The sequence below is a fragment of the Pithys albifrons genome, chromosome 7 (assembly GCF_047495875.1).
Source record: "Pithys albifrons albifrons isolate INPA30051 chromosome 7, PitAlb_v1, whole genome shotgun sequence".
NCBI lineage: Eukaryota > Metazoa > Chordata > Aves > Passeriformes > Thamnophilidae > Pithys > Pithys albifrons.
Genome location: NC_092464.1, coordinates 9,618,406 through 9,636,014, shown reverse-complemented (window position 1 = coordinate 9,636,014; position 17,609 = coordinate 9,618,406). Strand labels below are relative to the sequence as shown.

Genomic DNA, 17,609 nt, shown 5'->3' with positions numbered 1-17,609 from the left:
ACCTTGTCTGCTCTGCACCCTGGTAACCCAAACCTGGGCACTGCAGAGCTCAGCTCAGCACCAGTCACTCACAGCACAGGGTACAACAGAGCAGGCACTGTAAGAAGGTGCTTTTTGGTGTATCTGTAGCACGTCTTTATATCCAATTTCTGAGTGTTTCTCTAAAGACAGAGCAGCTAAGATGCTTTCATGGAGGGAGTGTAATCCAGGGGAGAAGATGACATATGGCATATGTTTAATGTTAAACATTGCTTGTATCGGGCAACTCTCAACTCTCTCCTTCAGTATGCTTTAGGAATCCCAAATCTGAGAATTCTATTGTAAAATTAAAACCAGGTTTTAGCATCTTCCAAAATGATGGGAAATAGATGACAAGAATAAAATAAAGTGCAAGCCTGATGCTGTTCAGGCAGAAGTCTTGGCCATCAAACTTGCTATGACTTCACCAGCAGCAGAGAATTCAACCTAACAATTTCCAGGACTAGTTCCTGCATCTCAGTGATGCTGCTGCATCAGGGAAGTCCCCTCTCCTGCTTCCCTGACCATCAGGCACATCCCAGAGAACTGCTTATCCCTTCCAGAGTCTCTGCCTCCCCTCAGGACAGGAGGCTGAATTTGGATGCTGCTGCACATCACAGTGTGGTCAGGTTTACTTTTTTGATCCAATTACATACCATTACTAAGAATAAGCAGACCTTTTGAGTACACCATTTTAAATCCTCAAAAGTGAAAGAGGAAGCATGACAAACCACTTTACCTAAGGAGGTTAACTGCATTAGCACACAGAGACATGCTTTTAAACCTCTGTTGACATTTATTTACTATTGTAAGTGATCCTTAGTACACAGAACACAGCAAATAAAAGCCATAATCAAATTTTCAGTACAATTGCATTAAGAAGTCACACTTAAGCTCCTAACCAGCTGGTTTTTAGAAGCACTGAACACCAACCTTTACCAAAAAAATGGGTCAGGGAGTGGGGGTATACAAAGAAAAGTCAACACTGGTCAAAATTCAGGCTCTCTGTTTTGAAAATAACAGACCAAAGAGACAATGCTTATCTCACAACAGTCATTACTATCATTATTATTTAAATCCATTATAACAGCTAATTCCAGTTCAAAACCAGGCAGTACATCTACATCTAACTTCTGCAATTATTTCAAGTGCAATTGAAGAACCAACATAAAATATTCTGCTCAAGAAATTATCTCAGACAATACAACTCTACATGTAAGACTGTTATACTCACCACAGTCTACTACTTAAAAGACCAGACCTTTTAAATCATCATCAGTTATTTTTTAAGAACAGTTACTGTCTACTCCAAATATTGAGTCAGAATCCCTACTGATACCTCACAGCACCCTTAACAGTCGTTTCCTATCACATTTAAATTAAAAACTGAATTAATAGAGGTAGCAATGATTCATCAGTCATACATGAAAGAAAAAAGAATTGAAAGCCCTTCTTACCTGTGCCTCCCCAAGGTCATTATTTACCACAGTGAAGTTTAGTCCAAGTTCTTCCACATCTCCCTCATAGCTCTTGAGAAAAAGCAAATTTTTGTACATTTCCGGATCTAATGAAGCTAAATGATGGATATCAACATCAGCACTTGTCCCAAGTAATTTTGAGAGGAAAAAACTAGCAAATGGCAGCTCCACCAGCATATTTTCATAAAGAGCCTGAAAAAGAAAGCAATGAAAAGCACATTAGATTTTATTGTTGTACATGCAGGAATTCTGAAGGTCATTGTCTATTTCTTAACTCTTCCATAATTCCTTCTTAATGTGGAGCCTAAGTAGGTTCTTCTGGTGTGGAAATAGCCCAGATATTGCATGAATTTAAGAATATTCGTTCGAAGTTCGAAATGTGTGTATTCTTGTGAAATACCAAGGTCTCAAATCTCACTAATTAATTATGTGAGGATTTAAAATGTAAGTTCACTGCTTATCTGTCATTAATCTTCTTGTCCAAATCACACAGATTGGCAAGAAAAGCAAAGTTTGCTACAGGACAATGCAACTGCATCTAGAATGTCTAACAAAGAAAGCTGACCTCTCTACTTCCATTGGCATCATCACAAGCAATGCTCTTCCATTCATATCAATTGCTGCCTGTAGAACAGTCATCCCCTTAAAAGTAACTCTGTAAACCCAGTACATTTTTTAAACTACTCCAAACTATGTCTCTTGGACGTTATCGAGATTCACTGCTGCACATTTTTCATGAATTCTGCTACTTTCATGGCATAATCAAACCATCCTCATTTCCCAGCCAAGAGTTTACCAGCTACAACTGTGTCATCCTTCTAATCCTTTCTATGCCTGACACTGCTACTCCTGTCAGGAGTTTACTGAACTAAAAATGCACCTGATCCAAACACGCACCACTCATGAAAAATGTATTTTTACTGTAAACTGAAAGTATCCTCAGGAATTTTCAAAAATGCACAAAACTCCAGCAATACCACTCTCAGCTAAACTACTGTATGAGTACACTTTGATGTAAGGCAAAGCAACTCTGCAGACGTTCCATGACGTCTGTAACAACTTCTGGACTGGGCGAAAAAAGTACTCATTGTAGCTCTCAAAAGCAGGAGAGATGGAAACTTCAGATCTATTCTGAATAAAGGACCAAGGCTTTAAAAAAATTCCTGGCACATGCCCTCTGTCTACAGCCATTCCCATTGCCCAGTGTGTTTGCCACATCAGCAGCTCTGCCAATGACAACCAAATCTTTACAGATCTTTGCTATCCCTGCCAGGCTGATCACAAAAGGCATCCCCAACACAACATCACTGATCATTCCCTTTTAACACTCCAAGAGCAGCACTTTGGCATTACTTAATTCCTCCATAATCTGCTGCAAACTTAGAAAAGGAAGCACAATCAGACTTAAAAAAAAAAGGAAAAAAGAAGAATAAATGTGGGTTTAATCACTCAATGGTATTCCAACAAAGATGGTAAGAAAAATACACACAATTCCTTAACTTTTGAAAGAACATTTCTATGAGGTGAGTTAGACCTTGCAAAAGAATTGAGAATAACGAGTTCAAAGCCAAAGGGTGCATTATATTTAGAGCCATATGATTTATTCAAGGTGTAGAAGTCGAAATCCTCATTTGTATAGTTGACTTTAAAAGCAAACTAGAGGGATAAATCATTAATTTGCAATGTATAAGGTCAGTGTTTGCTGTTCCTGCATTAGTAACAATAAAGCTATTGTAATTCCTTAAATATATCAAAGCTACCCGAATTTAAAATGGAATTCCATCTATGACTCATAAAATGTAAATGCAGAGGTGTAATTTTTTACACAAGGCAGGTTTAAGCCTTTAGAGCATTTAATATACAAGGACTAATAAATGATAGCACTAAAAACTATGATCACATCAGCTAAATGGATTATAAATTAAATTTCCATAATGTATGCAACTGAAATACAAATGTAGACATAAATCAAGGTATTTTCTAAACACAGGTTAATTACACAAATTCAAAACCTGTCTATTTTTTATGCAAAATAATCCACTTAGCATTTTTCAAACTGGTCTTAAGTCTTCGCCACTTGCAACACTTGATCCTAGAAGCCTATCAATAATTCCCTGTCAGGAAAAGCAGCAATAGGTATATTGAAGAAACTTGTATGTTATTTTTCAAGTGTCTGTCTTTTATGAGTGTTTATTGCTAGAAATTGTGCCAAAATGATTTGAAATAAAAAGGATTAATTATGGTAGAAGCTTTTTAATATAAGTGAGTGCAGCTGCAATGCAATTAATGCAAATTGTGACGGTATCAGGAAAATAAATGTGAACAACATCACTGGCTATTTCTGTTTGCTGCCAAATAACTTCAGTAATTTACTACATTAAGAATCAATAAAAAAATAATGCATTTCAAATGCATCACTATTAATCTTCAGGTAGTTCCAAAGTGAACATTTATAACTTCATCTAAAAACTATATAAAACATTTTTAAATAAACTAAATTGTGCAACTTGAGAATAACTTTAATTACTCCTTCTCTTAGCTAAGTGATTGCAATATTCAAAACAAAGTATTTTTGGAAAGAAGAACAACAGTAGTGTTTTAATTAGTTTCAAAGTTAAGCTGTCCTAATAAAGTTTAATAAAAAATGCACTAAAACTCTGGTACATAAAGTGATGATAAACTTTGGTTTTCCTTCAGAGAGGTAAATTCCACCATGCCAGCTCCATCACTGAGCACAACGCTGAGAGATGTTGTGTACAATATGACTAAATAAACTGGAACTTTATTTTTCAGATTCCATCTCCCTTTTCTGTTTCTTAGTCAGCATAAATTGATCAAACTACCTGTTGTTGCTGAACGATGTGATTGCACCCATTCCCGCCAGGGCAATGAAAACAATCGGCTCGCTGATTCACCTGGGCTTGTTTGCAAGAAGAGCAGTTGTACAATAGAGGCTACAGGACCATTACAACACACTGGAACAGTTTGAAATCTGCAGATTATTTTGTTGTGCTTAGGTTGGGCTGTTGGGTTTTGGGTTGATGGACACATATGGCCACCATTTGAAGTTGAGCTTTCTTTCAAATCCCAGTCAGATCCAACTTCCAGCCACAGCTGAAACTGTGCAGGAACAGCAAAGTCATGAGCACCATCTCAGAGCAGCCAGCGGCTCATTAAAGTCCACCCTGATGGGTATTTTTCTTACTGAAGCCAATCTAATGGTCTAAAGGGGGACTCCACTCCTTCCTTCTGTTTCCTTAGTGAACTGGCTCAGGGAGCTTTTAAGCTTAGGGGTTTTTGCCTGTTGAACTCCCTGAACTGGCTTTCTGCAGCATCACCATGAAGGAAGCGGGAGCTCAGGAGCAGTGACAGGCAAGGGGGTGGTAACCAGCTCTCACAGAGGTAACCAGACGTATGACCAATTAGCTGCAATATGAAGCTGCACTGTAACAACACACCTGTGTTTGTACTTTCATACAATATAAGGCCATGCTCTCCCCACAGAAGTTGTCCTCTTTTTTCCTCCACAAACCAATAAGCAACAACAGTGATGGAAGAAACTGTGTTGCTCTTCCTCTGTTTGCCTAACCCAAACTGTTCATACACCACTTTGAGTGATCAAAGCCAGCACATTTAACCAATATATATTTTAAAATTAATCTCTTCTCAAACTCAAGTATTCTTATCCTTTGGCAAGTTTCCTTTAACTGATGCATTTCTACAATATTTTCTGAGAGTTCATGCTCCCAGCTGTCGTCTCTAGTGAGTTCCGGACTTGATCTCATTGTCCCAAGTCCCATAAACGGCAACTGACTTACATAATGCAAAAAAATCCAAGTAGGAAGTCATGAAAGGAGCAACTGGTGGTCAAATGTGGCATTAGACTCCTTGTCTCTAATGTTTAGACATGGGGTCAACACAAACACCTTAACAGAGCCTACATTTAATTCTGCCTCTGTGAAAGGCTGGGATATTGGCATTCCAGCTGGGCAGAAGTGCCACACTCCCAGCTGCTAAAAGGTTATGTCTGCTGAAAGGGCCAACCTATATTCTCCAGCACTATTTCAAACTCACGTAGGTTAGAGATGCTCCTTAGGCAAAGTTATGACATCTCTAGATACCAAATAAAATAACTTAAAAGCTTCCAAAACAACAAAAAAGTCTGCTTTCAGTAACAAATTATTTTTAGTACTCCCCACCCCTGTCTTCTCCTGGTTATGTCAACCCTTTTTTATTTTCTTAAGATACATTTAAAATAAGGTTTTTTCTGGTTAGAAGGCCAAGAGCAATTATTTCACTACTGAAAAAGTAGGATTCAGTAAAAGGAACTTCACACACCTCTCTCCCCCTTTGTGTGCCAATGTCTGCAGGACATCCCAGAATACTGAAAACAAGCACAATAACAGAAAGCCTATCACAGTTAACAGGTTTTCACTTCACATGCAGTCTGAAGTCTATTGATTCTCCTCTAAATTATCTTAGCTACCTGGGATTACAGTATAGTTGGACTAACTGATTGCAGCATGGACTGGCTACAAAAGCCTTTACTCAGTTCAGGGACACAGAACACAATGTGGGCATCTAAAGTGATAGAAAATATGATGTTCAGATATTTATGAACATACTGAATTGCAGACGTTAAACATCTGTGATGTGGAGAACAAGGAATAGTTTTTCAAGGCAAGCACCTTTCAGAATACAGGCATGCAATTAGCTGTAATAAATTAAGGAAGAAAAATCTGTGCTGGAAGGACAGTTGTATTCAGTCTGTAGTGAGAAAAGGAGAGCAATGACAGTTCTCTGGCCAAGGAGAACTTCCTAGTTCAACACAGTAATAACACCTGATCAGGACTATACATGGGAACTATCATGGTGACACTGAAGTACCACATACTCACACAATCATGTGTGACCCCAAGACTTAGGAAATGGCTCTTTCAGAAAGAAAAGATTTCATGCCATGTTTTAAATTTGAACAAAATTTAAGCTACTCTGGTCATTTCAGCCAGATTAGCTGTACATAGGAGAGGTTACATGAGCATTACAACATCCTGAATAAGGCTCAAATTGCACAAACAAATTCACAGATGAATTAGCCAGACCCTCCTCTCTCCCTGTGAGGCAGCTTTAGTGCTGCTACTTACACTTTCAGGTCTCCAATTAATTCTCTCCATTATTATTCTAATTAAAATACTTTTTAAGAAAAATAATCAGCCATTGCTCCTACTTTGCATTAATCCTTTACAAACCAGAACTGCATTGTAAAACACAAACAATGCTTAAGTCATATCCCCAGAAAGACACACGACTTTTGGGCTGAGGCAGAAAATGACTGGGCTTAAATTCCATAATCAGCCCCCGAGGCCACAACCTCTTCTATTTCAGTAATTTTAAACACTTACTATTAAATAATACTTAGCACTTACAGAGTGCAATAGATCTTCAAAGCTGTACAGAACCATTAATAAAAATGATCGAAAAATAGCAAAACCATTAGAAACTTCCTTCTATCTTATTATTTATATCCTAGAAATATCACACTCTCAAAGCCTTTGGGGGTAGCAAAGACTTTTCAACCCTAATGAAAAAGACAAACCTAAAAATTTAAGTTACATTAAAATTAACATTTACTCATGTTTTTGAAGCATTTTAAAAGCTAACATTTAGAAATTTATAGATGAAATAACTTCTTACCAATATGCCTAATACTGTGCTTTAATGTGGCCAAAACCAAAATGATATTGTTCCTAATGCCAATGTGGTAAAATAAAACTAATTCTCTCCAGTTTGTGTCTGTTACTTGGGAGCTTTAAGTCACTGTTTCCAGTTCTCTGAGCTCTCCAGTAGCAGACATTGAGATAAATTCGTATCACCAGAGTAACAGAAAATCTGGTATATTATCTTCCCTATGAGACTGCGCAAATTCATAGCTCACTCTTTTGTTCAAATACTGGATGCCCTTTCTGTCTTTTAAAAAAGTAGGAGTCCAGAATTCTATGGGTAGATGTCTGTAATTTGACTTCTGAGAGCTTTTTTAATAGCACTTGCGGCAGTGCTAATAAGATTTCAGAATATTTTTTTTAGAAAAAAAATAAAGCCTTTTTTAAATTGGTTTTATTTCAGATTTCCCACTCACTGGGAATTTGAAGGTCAGCAAGTACAAGTTCATAGAGAGACAAGTTCAAGTGAGACTCAGGTGTGAAGGACCTGCTGTCAGATGTGCTGCAGTGGGTGTAAATCCCTGGAATGGATGGCAGGTGAGTGACAAGCACAGAACAAACTCCTAAATGACTCTTGAACACAATAGCAGGAAAATGTAAGGAGCCATTTCCAAAGACTCCACTGAAGCATATCAAGTGTAAGGACCTTGAGTTAATTTTGCATTTAAAGTGGAAAGTCATGCTAGTATTTTTATTCTAAAAATTTAGGACATTTAATTACTATAATGTGTAGTACCAAAAGAATACTTCAGAAATGCCAGCAATTGCAGCAAATCACCAATTCATCAGCTTGATACTTTCTGTTTAATAACAACAGTGATCTCTGTAACTTAAGCCATATAAATTATATAAAACAATGTCATCTGGGGGGTTTTGAGGGATGGGAGAGGGAAGGGCTGTAGATACCTGTGGGAGCACTGGATAACTGATAGTTATCATTCATTACTGAAGTTCCAGTAAAAGCTTAATAGATTTTTCTTGCCTCAAATTTAAACATAATTTAGGAAGATCAGAAGATAAAAGGAAGACATCTCCTCATTTAATTTTCTGAAATACTGAAACACTTACTGCTATATAACTAACCTCTAAGATAAATCTGTATTTTAACAGCAGTGAAACAAGTAATTTTTAAAGACAGTTCAAATAGAATTAAGAATTTCAGTAAATATTCCAAACCTAATTGATTGAAATGGATGTAGGTGTTCCCAAGTGTGAAAAGAGATCAGGATACCATTACCACACACTCTAACTGTTTATTTATTCCCTGTCTAGGAACCTGATTTAGAGGCAATAAAATGCAATCAGTACACAAACCAGAAGCAGGAATCATCTGCTAATGGAACTTTTAATTGAGGAGTGACCACTGACATGAGGTAATTCTTTCCATGCAGAACTCCTTGCAGAGACCCCTATGCACTTTATCACGGTAAACAATCACTAACATATGCATTAAAGAAAATTTAAATACATTATGCCCCAATAAATATCACAATCCATCAATACACACTTTTCCTTCCTAAAGATTTAGAGTTAAAATACCACATTTCAGCAGTCTTTTAGGACTAGACATATATTTACAAGGTTAGTACTAACACAGCTATCTGTAATCAAAAGATAATTGGGTGTGTTAAATGCACCAGTACACAAAGGAATTGCCAAACTGAGTAACTGTGTCAGAAACAGATTCAGATTAGTTTACATGTGCATTCATAAATCATGGAATAACTTCCGTAAGGGATCAGTTTTGCTCTCTTATGACTGTGTGTCTGCACATGGCATGTAACTAAAGGACCATGACACCTTACATGGTAAATTCCTGCTTTGATTCCATTTCAGATGATTCAGGATTTCCTGAGACAAATGATTATCAGCTAACTTGCTTTTAAGCAAAATGCTGAGTCTATAAAATCACATGCAGGGTAACTGAAATTAATAAAACAAAGAGTTTACACAAATTACCTCCTCTTTGTATCAGTATCACTAATTTCATACCCACCTTTCTAGGTACTTGTATTAATTGTGGCTGCAGCATAAATCCATTAAGAGTGTACTGAATTAAGACAAGCCAGAGTGGATCTAATTAAGTGGACAGCAAGAAAAGGGAACAAGCAGTCTAAAAATCATAAGGAAAAACTCCCTCACCCTTCAACAGTCAGAGAAAGCAGCAGTGCAATGCTTGATGCACCATCCTGTCAAACATTCAAGGATGCAAAACCCAGTTCTCATTGTTCACTTTTCTTGCTTTGTTTTCTCTCTGTGAGCTTTTGGTGCAGAAAGGGCACTCAAATATGTTGATAGACACATTTCCTTGAACGTTTTAAATCCATATGTGCAGCCTATTTATAAGTGAAGGGTTTAGGATCTGATCCAGATTCTGCTGTGAGAAGACTCCCACTGATTCAGTCCATCTTAAATAAGGATCAAGAATGCTCAAGAACTACTTTTGTTCTTCAGCAGAATGGGTTCTACAGACACTGCTAACCTCAGAATTGTACCTCCCAGACAGACATAATAATATCTCACACCACAAAGAAGCTATCACAGCTCTATTCAGAGTTACAAACAGTAAGCATAAGGCACACTCTCTGAGACACAGAAAAATAATCTAATAAATAATTAGGTCCCACATTTACTTCTAGGGTAATGAAAACTGTATTTGATCTACTATTACTCTCCTAAAGTTTAATTTTACCAAGGGATCTATTTTAAAACTGTTTTCCTCAATTACAATCTTTAACAACACTTAGATATGTGCACAGAACAGTCTGTTATATCTTAAATCAGTATAGTAACCTATAAAAAGTCATATGAAAATAAACAAGTTAGACCTTCACCAATATAATATCCACCAGGCCATGGAAATTACTGACCTGACCTCCTATGTGCCATTAATAATTAAAGACTAAACCCAGACTGTCTCATCTATCCATCATTAAAATAATGCTAAAATTCAAAATTAACACATTGCTTTTTCTCAGTCCTTGCTGCCTCTTCTATGAAAGTTCTTAATTTGGGTCCATTAAGGAAGACTCTCAAAAGACATTTTGTCCTCCATACTGTTTTCCCAACCATTTAAGACAAAAGCAGGACTTCGGCAAAAACAATTTTAGATCTTTTCAGAAAACTTTAGTGTCTTCCCAGGACTGCAGGTCTTATTGCTTAGACAAGGGGAATTAATACTTCAAAAAATTGATGTTATTCAGCAGCCTGAGTTCATCCCTCACAAGTGCTCCTCAATATGCTGGAATAAGGGAGGTGGAGATGGTAAAACTCAGTATAACCAAAGATGCTGAGTGTATTAAACAAAAATCTCAAGTGTCAGAAAAAATCGCCTTGTTTAAGATGCAAAGACAGTCACTGCAAAACAAAATAAATGCAAGGACTAGCAGGTTTATGTCAAAAAGGAAGAAGAGGAAACCATAAAAATTATCATATTCATCTATGGATTTCCTGCCGTATTCTTAAACTAATGCTGATACTTCAAGAAATTTAGGTAAATTATCCTAAGAATTAGCTGCTTGATGTCAAAGAATTCCAAATGCAGACTGTTCTTTTCCTCAACATCTGCCACAGTAGCATCACTGAATAAATGCAAATGTGAACTGAAATGGAGAAAGATAACACGGTAAACACAACACTGGGTTTAGGTCGAAACATGGTGAAGTTCAGATTTTAATTCTCTGTCACTGTTCTACCAACCACTGTTTCTGTTGAAATGGATAACCAGTGCTTTCCTCTTCCCACATTTGCAGCAGACCACTCAAGAGTCAGAGTGGAGAAAATCCTCATTTAATATTCTCAGGTGCTGCTTCCAAATTCCCTTGCTCTGGCTACGTTGCTTGAAATTTTGGCAGCCTGTCCAAACAGCAACTTTTGTGTTGTCCTGAGCCAAGTCCACTTCACTGCCAAACCTGCAGCAGCAAAGTCTGCACGATGTTTAGAGCTGCCAGAACAACTACTGCATGTGCAAAGGAAGTTAAACCACACCAGGTGTCTCCCCATAGCCCAAAACTACCCAGTGAGAGAGGAAAAGGCTTAGAATGTCCAGATCATCCACTCTTCTGGGACACCACATGGGCCAGGAAGACTTTACTTCCCACAGAGGATGAGAATGTGGGGCTGGAACTCCTCTGCCTGAGTGCTCCTGGCAGCCCAGGGACCTCCAGCTCTCAGGCAAAGCCTGGGACTCAGGGAGTCATTGCTGTGCTTCCAGTGGGCTAAATGAGAGGTCCAAGTTTCCAACCCCTCCAGTGGTGGGAAACTGTCACTGGAGGGTGCATGGTGAGCTGAGCTTTTACTTTTAAGGAAGAGCAAGGAAAATGCTTAAAAGGCACCAATGCTAACATAATATTTACATTTCAGAGTAAAGTCACTGAAAGTTGAGAAAGGTAAACTCTGGAAGTGTTTGATTAGCTGTTGTTTAAGTAAACTCATTCCTGCTTTTTTTTTTAAAGAAAGATTTCAGACAACATGTGCAATTACATGATCACATGGTATTACTTCTACAAGACCTTGTGCTCATTCAGTGACTATAAAAGTTCCATGAACAAGCCATGCAGTTTGCACATAAATTGGAACTTCTTCACTAACTAAAAAAATACACCTCAAATAGTCAATAATTGATCTAGGGTTAAATAATTTACATTTTTAGATACACCATCTTTAAAGCTAAGTTTTAAATTTTCAGATGTTTCCATTTCCGAACTGGCCAATTAAAAGAGAAGATGCCAGGCTGTTAGAAAACTTCCTGATGAGAAGAAATACTGAACTGGGTGTAACTCGGTGGTACTGAAAGTTAAATGCATTTGGGTATTCGTATTAGATGGTTACCAAGAGACAGATAAATTCTATAAATTATTATATTTTAATGTATTTGTTTTCTGATAACATTGAAGCTTCTTAGGTGCGAGTTTCGGGTGGCAGAACTCTTTACATACTGGTTTCCACAAATAAGAAATTGCTGTGGATGCCTGATTGCTTCCTTTGCATTATATCTGTTTTGTTTACAAAGGGGCTTTTAATAATCCACTACTGCTCTCAAACAACCCTGTGCAAAGCATAAAATGGACACATTTTTGAAAACGGATGAGTGAATATTCAATAACTTAACCAAGAGCACAATACTGGCAGGTTTGGAATAGTGTGGTCGTGCCTTATCTTTCTGTTTAATTCATCAAGTCTCTAAATACACTCCTAAAAAGGTGTCTGTGCACCTGGGTAGGGGTAATTATTAAGTAACACTGCCAGTTCTTACCTTATCTAAACATGCTGCAAATACAAAAACAATTTATGCTTTCAAAATGTTAAATAATAGATCCTCGGATTTTAAAAAGACAGAAGTAAAACTGTATTTGTAGCACTTTGTGAGATAAAACACATTTTGCAACTTCTGCCTCTATTCTAATATTTGAAATTCAATTACAGAAGGCAATGTGTTGTTTTGACAGAGGAAATTAAAGACTTGAAATTAATTTTTTTTTTAAATAGTATTTCAAACTTCCCCTACCAGTCGAGCCCTGCTCTGTTCCTGGATAGAAACAAAACATATTTGTGGTGAAGAAACTTCCTTACAATGCCACAGTATGAGCTTCCCCACTCCAAAAATCTATACATGCAGAAAAAAAATAAAGCCTTGAGTGAGTAATATTGGTCACAATTACAAACTGTTGTATTACTACTGAATCCATCTGCCATTAAGAGCGGGAACACCATTCAAAGACCATTTTATTGAAATGGCCAATTTGAAATTTCCATTCTTTAAGGAGTTTGGATATGGCAGTAGGTCGGATGCATTAGCAGAGAATTTGCTTACAAAGTGGCAGTTTAATTAAAATCAGTTCATTGGACACCCTCAGATCATTTCAACAGCTCAAGTTTGCCAACAATATCCACTTAACCGCTTTCAGCTACACTACAAACACACCCAACTGCAGGTTAAATCTCACTGCCGGTGAGCAGCGTTTTAGCCTCCAAAATAACTCAGGCAGTTGAATGGGACTTTACATTATTAGTACCTTCAGTTTTAGATGGCTAAGTAGCAATCAATGCACTTTGTTTTTTATAAAATAGAATTTGTAATCCATACTTTGTTTCACATCACAAAATTTATTTCAAGGGCTTAGAATGAAACAGCCTCAGGACTAAACCTGACCATAAAAGAAAATTGAATAGAATTAATGTTTGTAATGGTTCCTCTCTTCTTTGCTTCCCCCCTCATTTTTCATGTAGCCCAACAAGTGTCTGTCAGCCTTTGAACATTCACATCACCAAAATATCAAGCACTGAAACTCAAGAAATATGCAAAATGTACAAACACCCTAACACGGTATCTGAAAAATTAATTTCCATGTGGCTCTCAAGCATGGTAAATGCTCCTGGCAAATTTTAAATGCTAGCAAGAATTCTACACCCTGTACAACTAGAAACAGTAAAATATTAATTTCATATATTCCAAATGATGAAAATGTAACAGCAATCATATTGCAAAAGGGTCCAGTTCAAAAAGCACTATAAGCAGAGTACATCCAGTGGCTTCAATCAACTTGAAGCAAGAGGACATACACAAAAGCAAACATATTCCCACTTTGCTCAACTGGCAGTCATGTTATTGCAAACCCTCTGTATTATTCAAATATAGATTGTTAAAAGGAAAAGAAATGTAGGTGATATCTAGAAATAATGTTCAGACTCAACATCAGAAAGTTATTTTCCCTCAAGTGTAGAAAAATCATTTTTTTCCCATCCATGCCATCTAAATAAAAAAAAATATTACAGAATAATTTCAGTACTGCTGTAGTTTTATATTACACACCACTGCTTTTACCTTTCCCAGCATTCTTCCAAGGAAATAGTAATGTCGGGCGTACGAGTCTCCCACGAGCATCTGTGCAGCAGGATTAGGGTAAAGAAGTCCCTCATTGGTGGTCTTAAAAAATCCCTGGTTAGGATTAAATCCTGATTTGAGTAGCTCGTTCAGAAATTCTCTGAAAATTCCACCACCATCAATCCCAGCTTCGTCAAGACCATGTGCATTAAGTAAGTGAACACGAATGCGCTTTTTCAGGTCAGGTTCTGCAGAGGAAGAAGTGAGAGACAAACTCAAATGCAGCTCCCTGTTTCAATCTTGTTTGGGTAAAAAAACATCTAACTACACATACAAGCACATCTAATGTTATATTCAAAACTGAACTAGTAACTTGACTAGCAAAAGTCCAGCACTGGCTTGAGTTTTGGAATATTCAGTTTCTGAAACTCTCATTGTCTCATTTGCACTGACTCTCATTGTCTTGCTTTAAGAGCCATCACAAGGAGGAGTGGAAAGACAGCAGTTAGGGGAAGAAAAAAAATCCTGTAAAATATTTGAGAGACCCAAGAAGAATTTGAAAATTCTATTCATATAAAATATTTTTGATGCAAGATTCAGCTTTCTCCTGCCTGAAGAGCCATTGATAAGTGCTGTATTCCCACTGATTCTGAACTCTGTGTGAGTGCAGCACTGGACAGCACTGTATATACAGAATCAAGGAATCACTGAGGTTGGAAAAGGCCTTTAAGATCATCAAGTGCAACCATCAACCCACCAACACCCTCACCACAACTGCCATTAAACCATTTCCTTAAGTGCCACATCCACCCATTTTTGAACAGCTCCAGAGACGGTGAATCCAGAATTTCCCTGAGCAGCCTGTTCCAATGCTTTACAACCCCTTCTGTGAAGATTTTTCCTGATATCCAATCTAAACATCCCCTGGTGTAACTTGAGTCATTTCCTCTTGTCCCATCACTTCTTCCTTGGGAGAAGAGACCAACTCCCACCTGGCTACAACCTCCTCTCAGGGAGTTGTAGAGAGTGATGAGGTTCCACCTGAGCCTCCTTTTCTCCAGACTAAACACTCCCAGCTCCCTCAGCCACTCCTCCCCAGCCTTTTGCTCCAGACCCTTCACCAGCTCTATTGTACCTGCCAAATCCTGCCCAGTCCATGTGTATTTGCTGGCAGAGATCACCAAGCTGATAATGTCTAATGAACTACACTGACAAATATACAAAGTACAGTTTTTGGACAGGTAAATGGGAAGAAAAGCCCCATAAAAGTAGGTTGGAAAGAAAATCAGACTGCAATAATCAGGAAGCATGTGCATGAGAAATGTAAAAATGAGGAGATTTAACTTTTTAGGAATTTTCACAACTCAGAGCTGATATACATGCAGCTTACTAAGTAAGAAATATGTAACTACATGTTAAGCACAGTTATGTATTGTAAACAAGCTGATAACTTAATTGTAAACCTACCATTCTCAGGAGAAAGTTTATCATAAGCATCTTCATAAATATAATTTCTTCTGATAGTGACATTAATTCCATCCAAAAATGGCCCATCTCCTTGAACTTCTTGTTTATCAGCATAGATCAGTCTTTGAAAAATCTGTTGAAATGAGTGAAAAGAGCAGTCATGTCATTGCAAATATTCAGTGAGAGATGATTATTCACTACTGTTACTTTCCTTTGAGTTGCTCCTGGCACTCACTTTCAAGTGATTTGTCTTCTCTCTCATTGAACTGCAGAAACCTAATACAGAGCATGACCCAGGGGAGGGAACAAGGGGGGACAGATATGCAAAAAACCTTTTTGTGCCAAGATATCATCCTCAGTACTTCCTACATAAAGAGGCACATCTACAGACATTGTGCCAGTGATTACCTTTTTCTCTCCCTAATTTTCAAAGTTCTGAAACACAAAGTATTCAAAAACAAAGAAAAAGTCACATTGGTATTTTGCACACACAGAGATAATCCTCAATGCTAGTAAATAATTTTTTGTTGCTGTTTGCAATGCTTAGTAATAAGAAATTAGGTATCAGTTCCCCTCTCACAAGCAATGAACAAGTAATTCAAAGCAAAATCACGGATAGCACTGCTATATTAAAATAAGAACTAGAACATCAGACCGATTAAAAAATTATGCCAGATGAAGTACAAACTGAATTTTACATTGTCCCTTCTTAAGTCTTCACAACAGGAACCTGTTCACCTGAAGAGTACCTGTAGCTAACTGTGTTCCTATGTCAAGATGTAGCACAGGAGGGAGTTGTCTAATGTATAAAAATATTCCCTCAATTCAGTGAGTATATATTTACTTTATTCCCTCTTGGCACCATTCCCATATTCAGTAAATAGTCTAGTACATTTACCAAGGGATGTAATGTCCCAATAACATCTCAGACTACTTTTTAACTAAAAAGATGAAGAAAGAGTCTGCAGGGATGCTTAAAAACAACACATTTACCATGAAAGAGGAAATCTCACCACAGCAGACAAAGCTGGAGTAAGGTCTCAAATCTACTGTTTCTATGGGCAACTGCTGTTGGTGGAGAAGATGCTCTCCAACCAGGAATATTATAGTATAGGCAAAGCCAGATGCTTCCCTAAGGTACACAGGAGGAAGACAAGAAAAATAGTACTAAGCTCCAGAAAGAGAAACAATGAATGTTTCCCTGTAATTCTAGTGCAATATGGCCAGACAGTATTAAGATGTTTGTTGGAACAACAGTTTCATAGAAGCCTGGGAAAAACCACTCATTTTCTACCAAAGCTGTCACTGTCTTTTTGACAGGTACAGACTGGCATTCCCTTTGGAATTATTCTTCATTTCCTTGATGGTGTCCCGAAACTTAACGTTTCCAAGACACTTCAGGGAGCAATTTTCAGATAATTGACATTGCTGACAACAAAACCAGTTAAAAATGTATATAACAGAATAAAAGCTCTAAAAATATTTATGATGTAAAATGAAATATGTCATAGAACTAACAATCACATATATACAACCTAAAAACCATTCAAAAGCAAATCCAATCAGCCCAGTATAAGAATATTGCATGTTTCAAGTTCCATACTCTCCTGATGTATGTATGTATGTACGGCAGTTCAATGCCTCCCTGACATCCGATCCCGTCAGATCTCGGAAGCTAAGCAGGGTCAGGCCCAGATTAGTACTTGGATGGGAGACCTTCTGGGAAATTCCCGGTGCTGTAGTTTCTAGTCCTGAGGACTTCACTGTCACTGTCCAAGCTCGCTCGGCTGTGGCAGATGAACCTCAGGACTTAAACGGTGGGGCCAGTTCTGTGCACGCTGAGCCTCACCTAAAAAATCCACTGCGCAGGCTGGAAGGGCACAACCACGTGGGGACAGCCCTGCCCAAATCTTCCTTCGCGAAGCCGAACCACACACACACACTCTCCTGAAGTTCAGCAACTCAGCTATGAATGCAGGAACTTAATTTCTAGGCTTTATTTTCCCCAGATGGACATTCTGAGCTAACCCACCCACTGCCCAAAAGCCTCCAGTGGTGACCTTGCAGTCTGTTCGTTATAGACACCACTGGTGAGCGCTCTGC

At 37.8% G+C, this 17,609-nt stretch overlaps 1 protein-coding gene across 1 annotated transcript in view; it reads right to left on the bottom strand.

Moving 5' to 3' along the window:
• UBE3C (ubiquitin protein ligase E3C) overlaps positions 1–17,609 on the bottom strand; it is a 68,529-nt gene that overhangs the window by 15,407 nt on the left and 35,513 nt on the right. The window contains exons 17-19 of the mRNA XM_071559872.1: positions 15,507–15,639; positions 14,040–14,287; positions 1,476–1,688 (exon numbers count right to left, since the gene is read on the bottom strand). Of these exons, the coding sequence (XP_071415973.1) occupies positions 1,476–1,688; positions 14,040–14,287; positions 15,507–15,639 (594 nt within the window). The remainder of the gene's footprint in view (positions 1–1,475; positions 1,689–14,039; positions 14,288–15,506; positions 15,640–17,609) is intronic.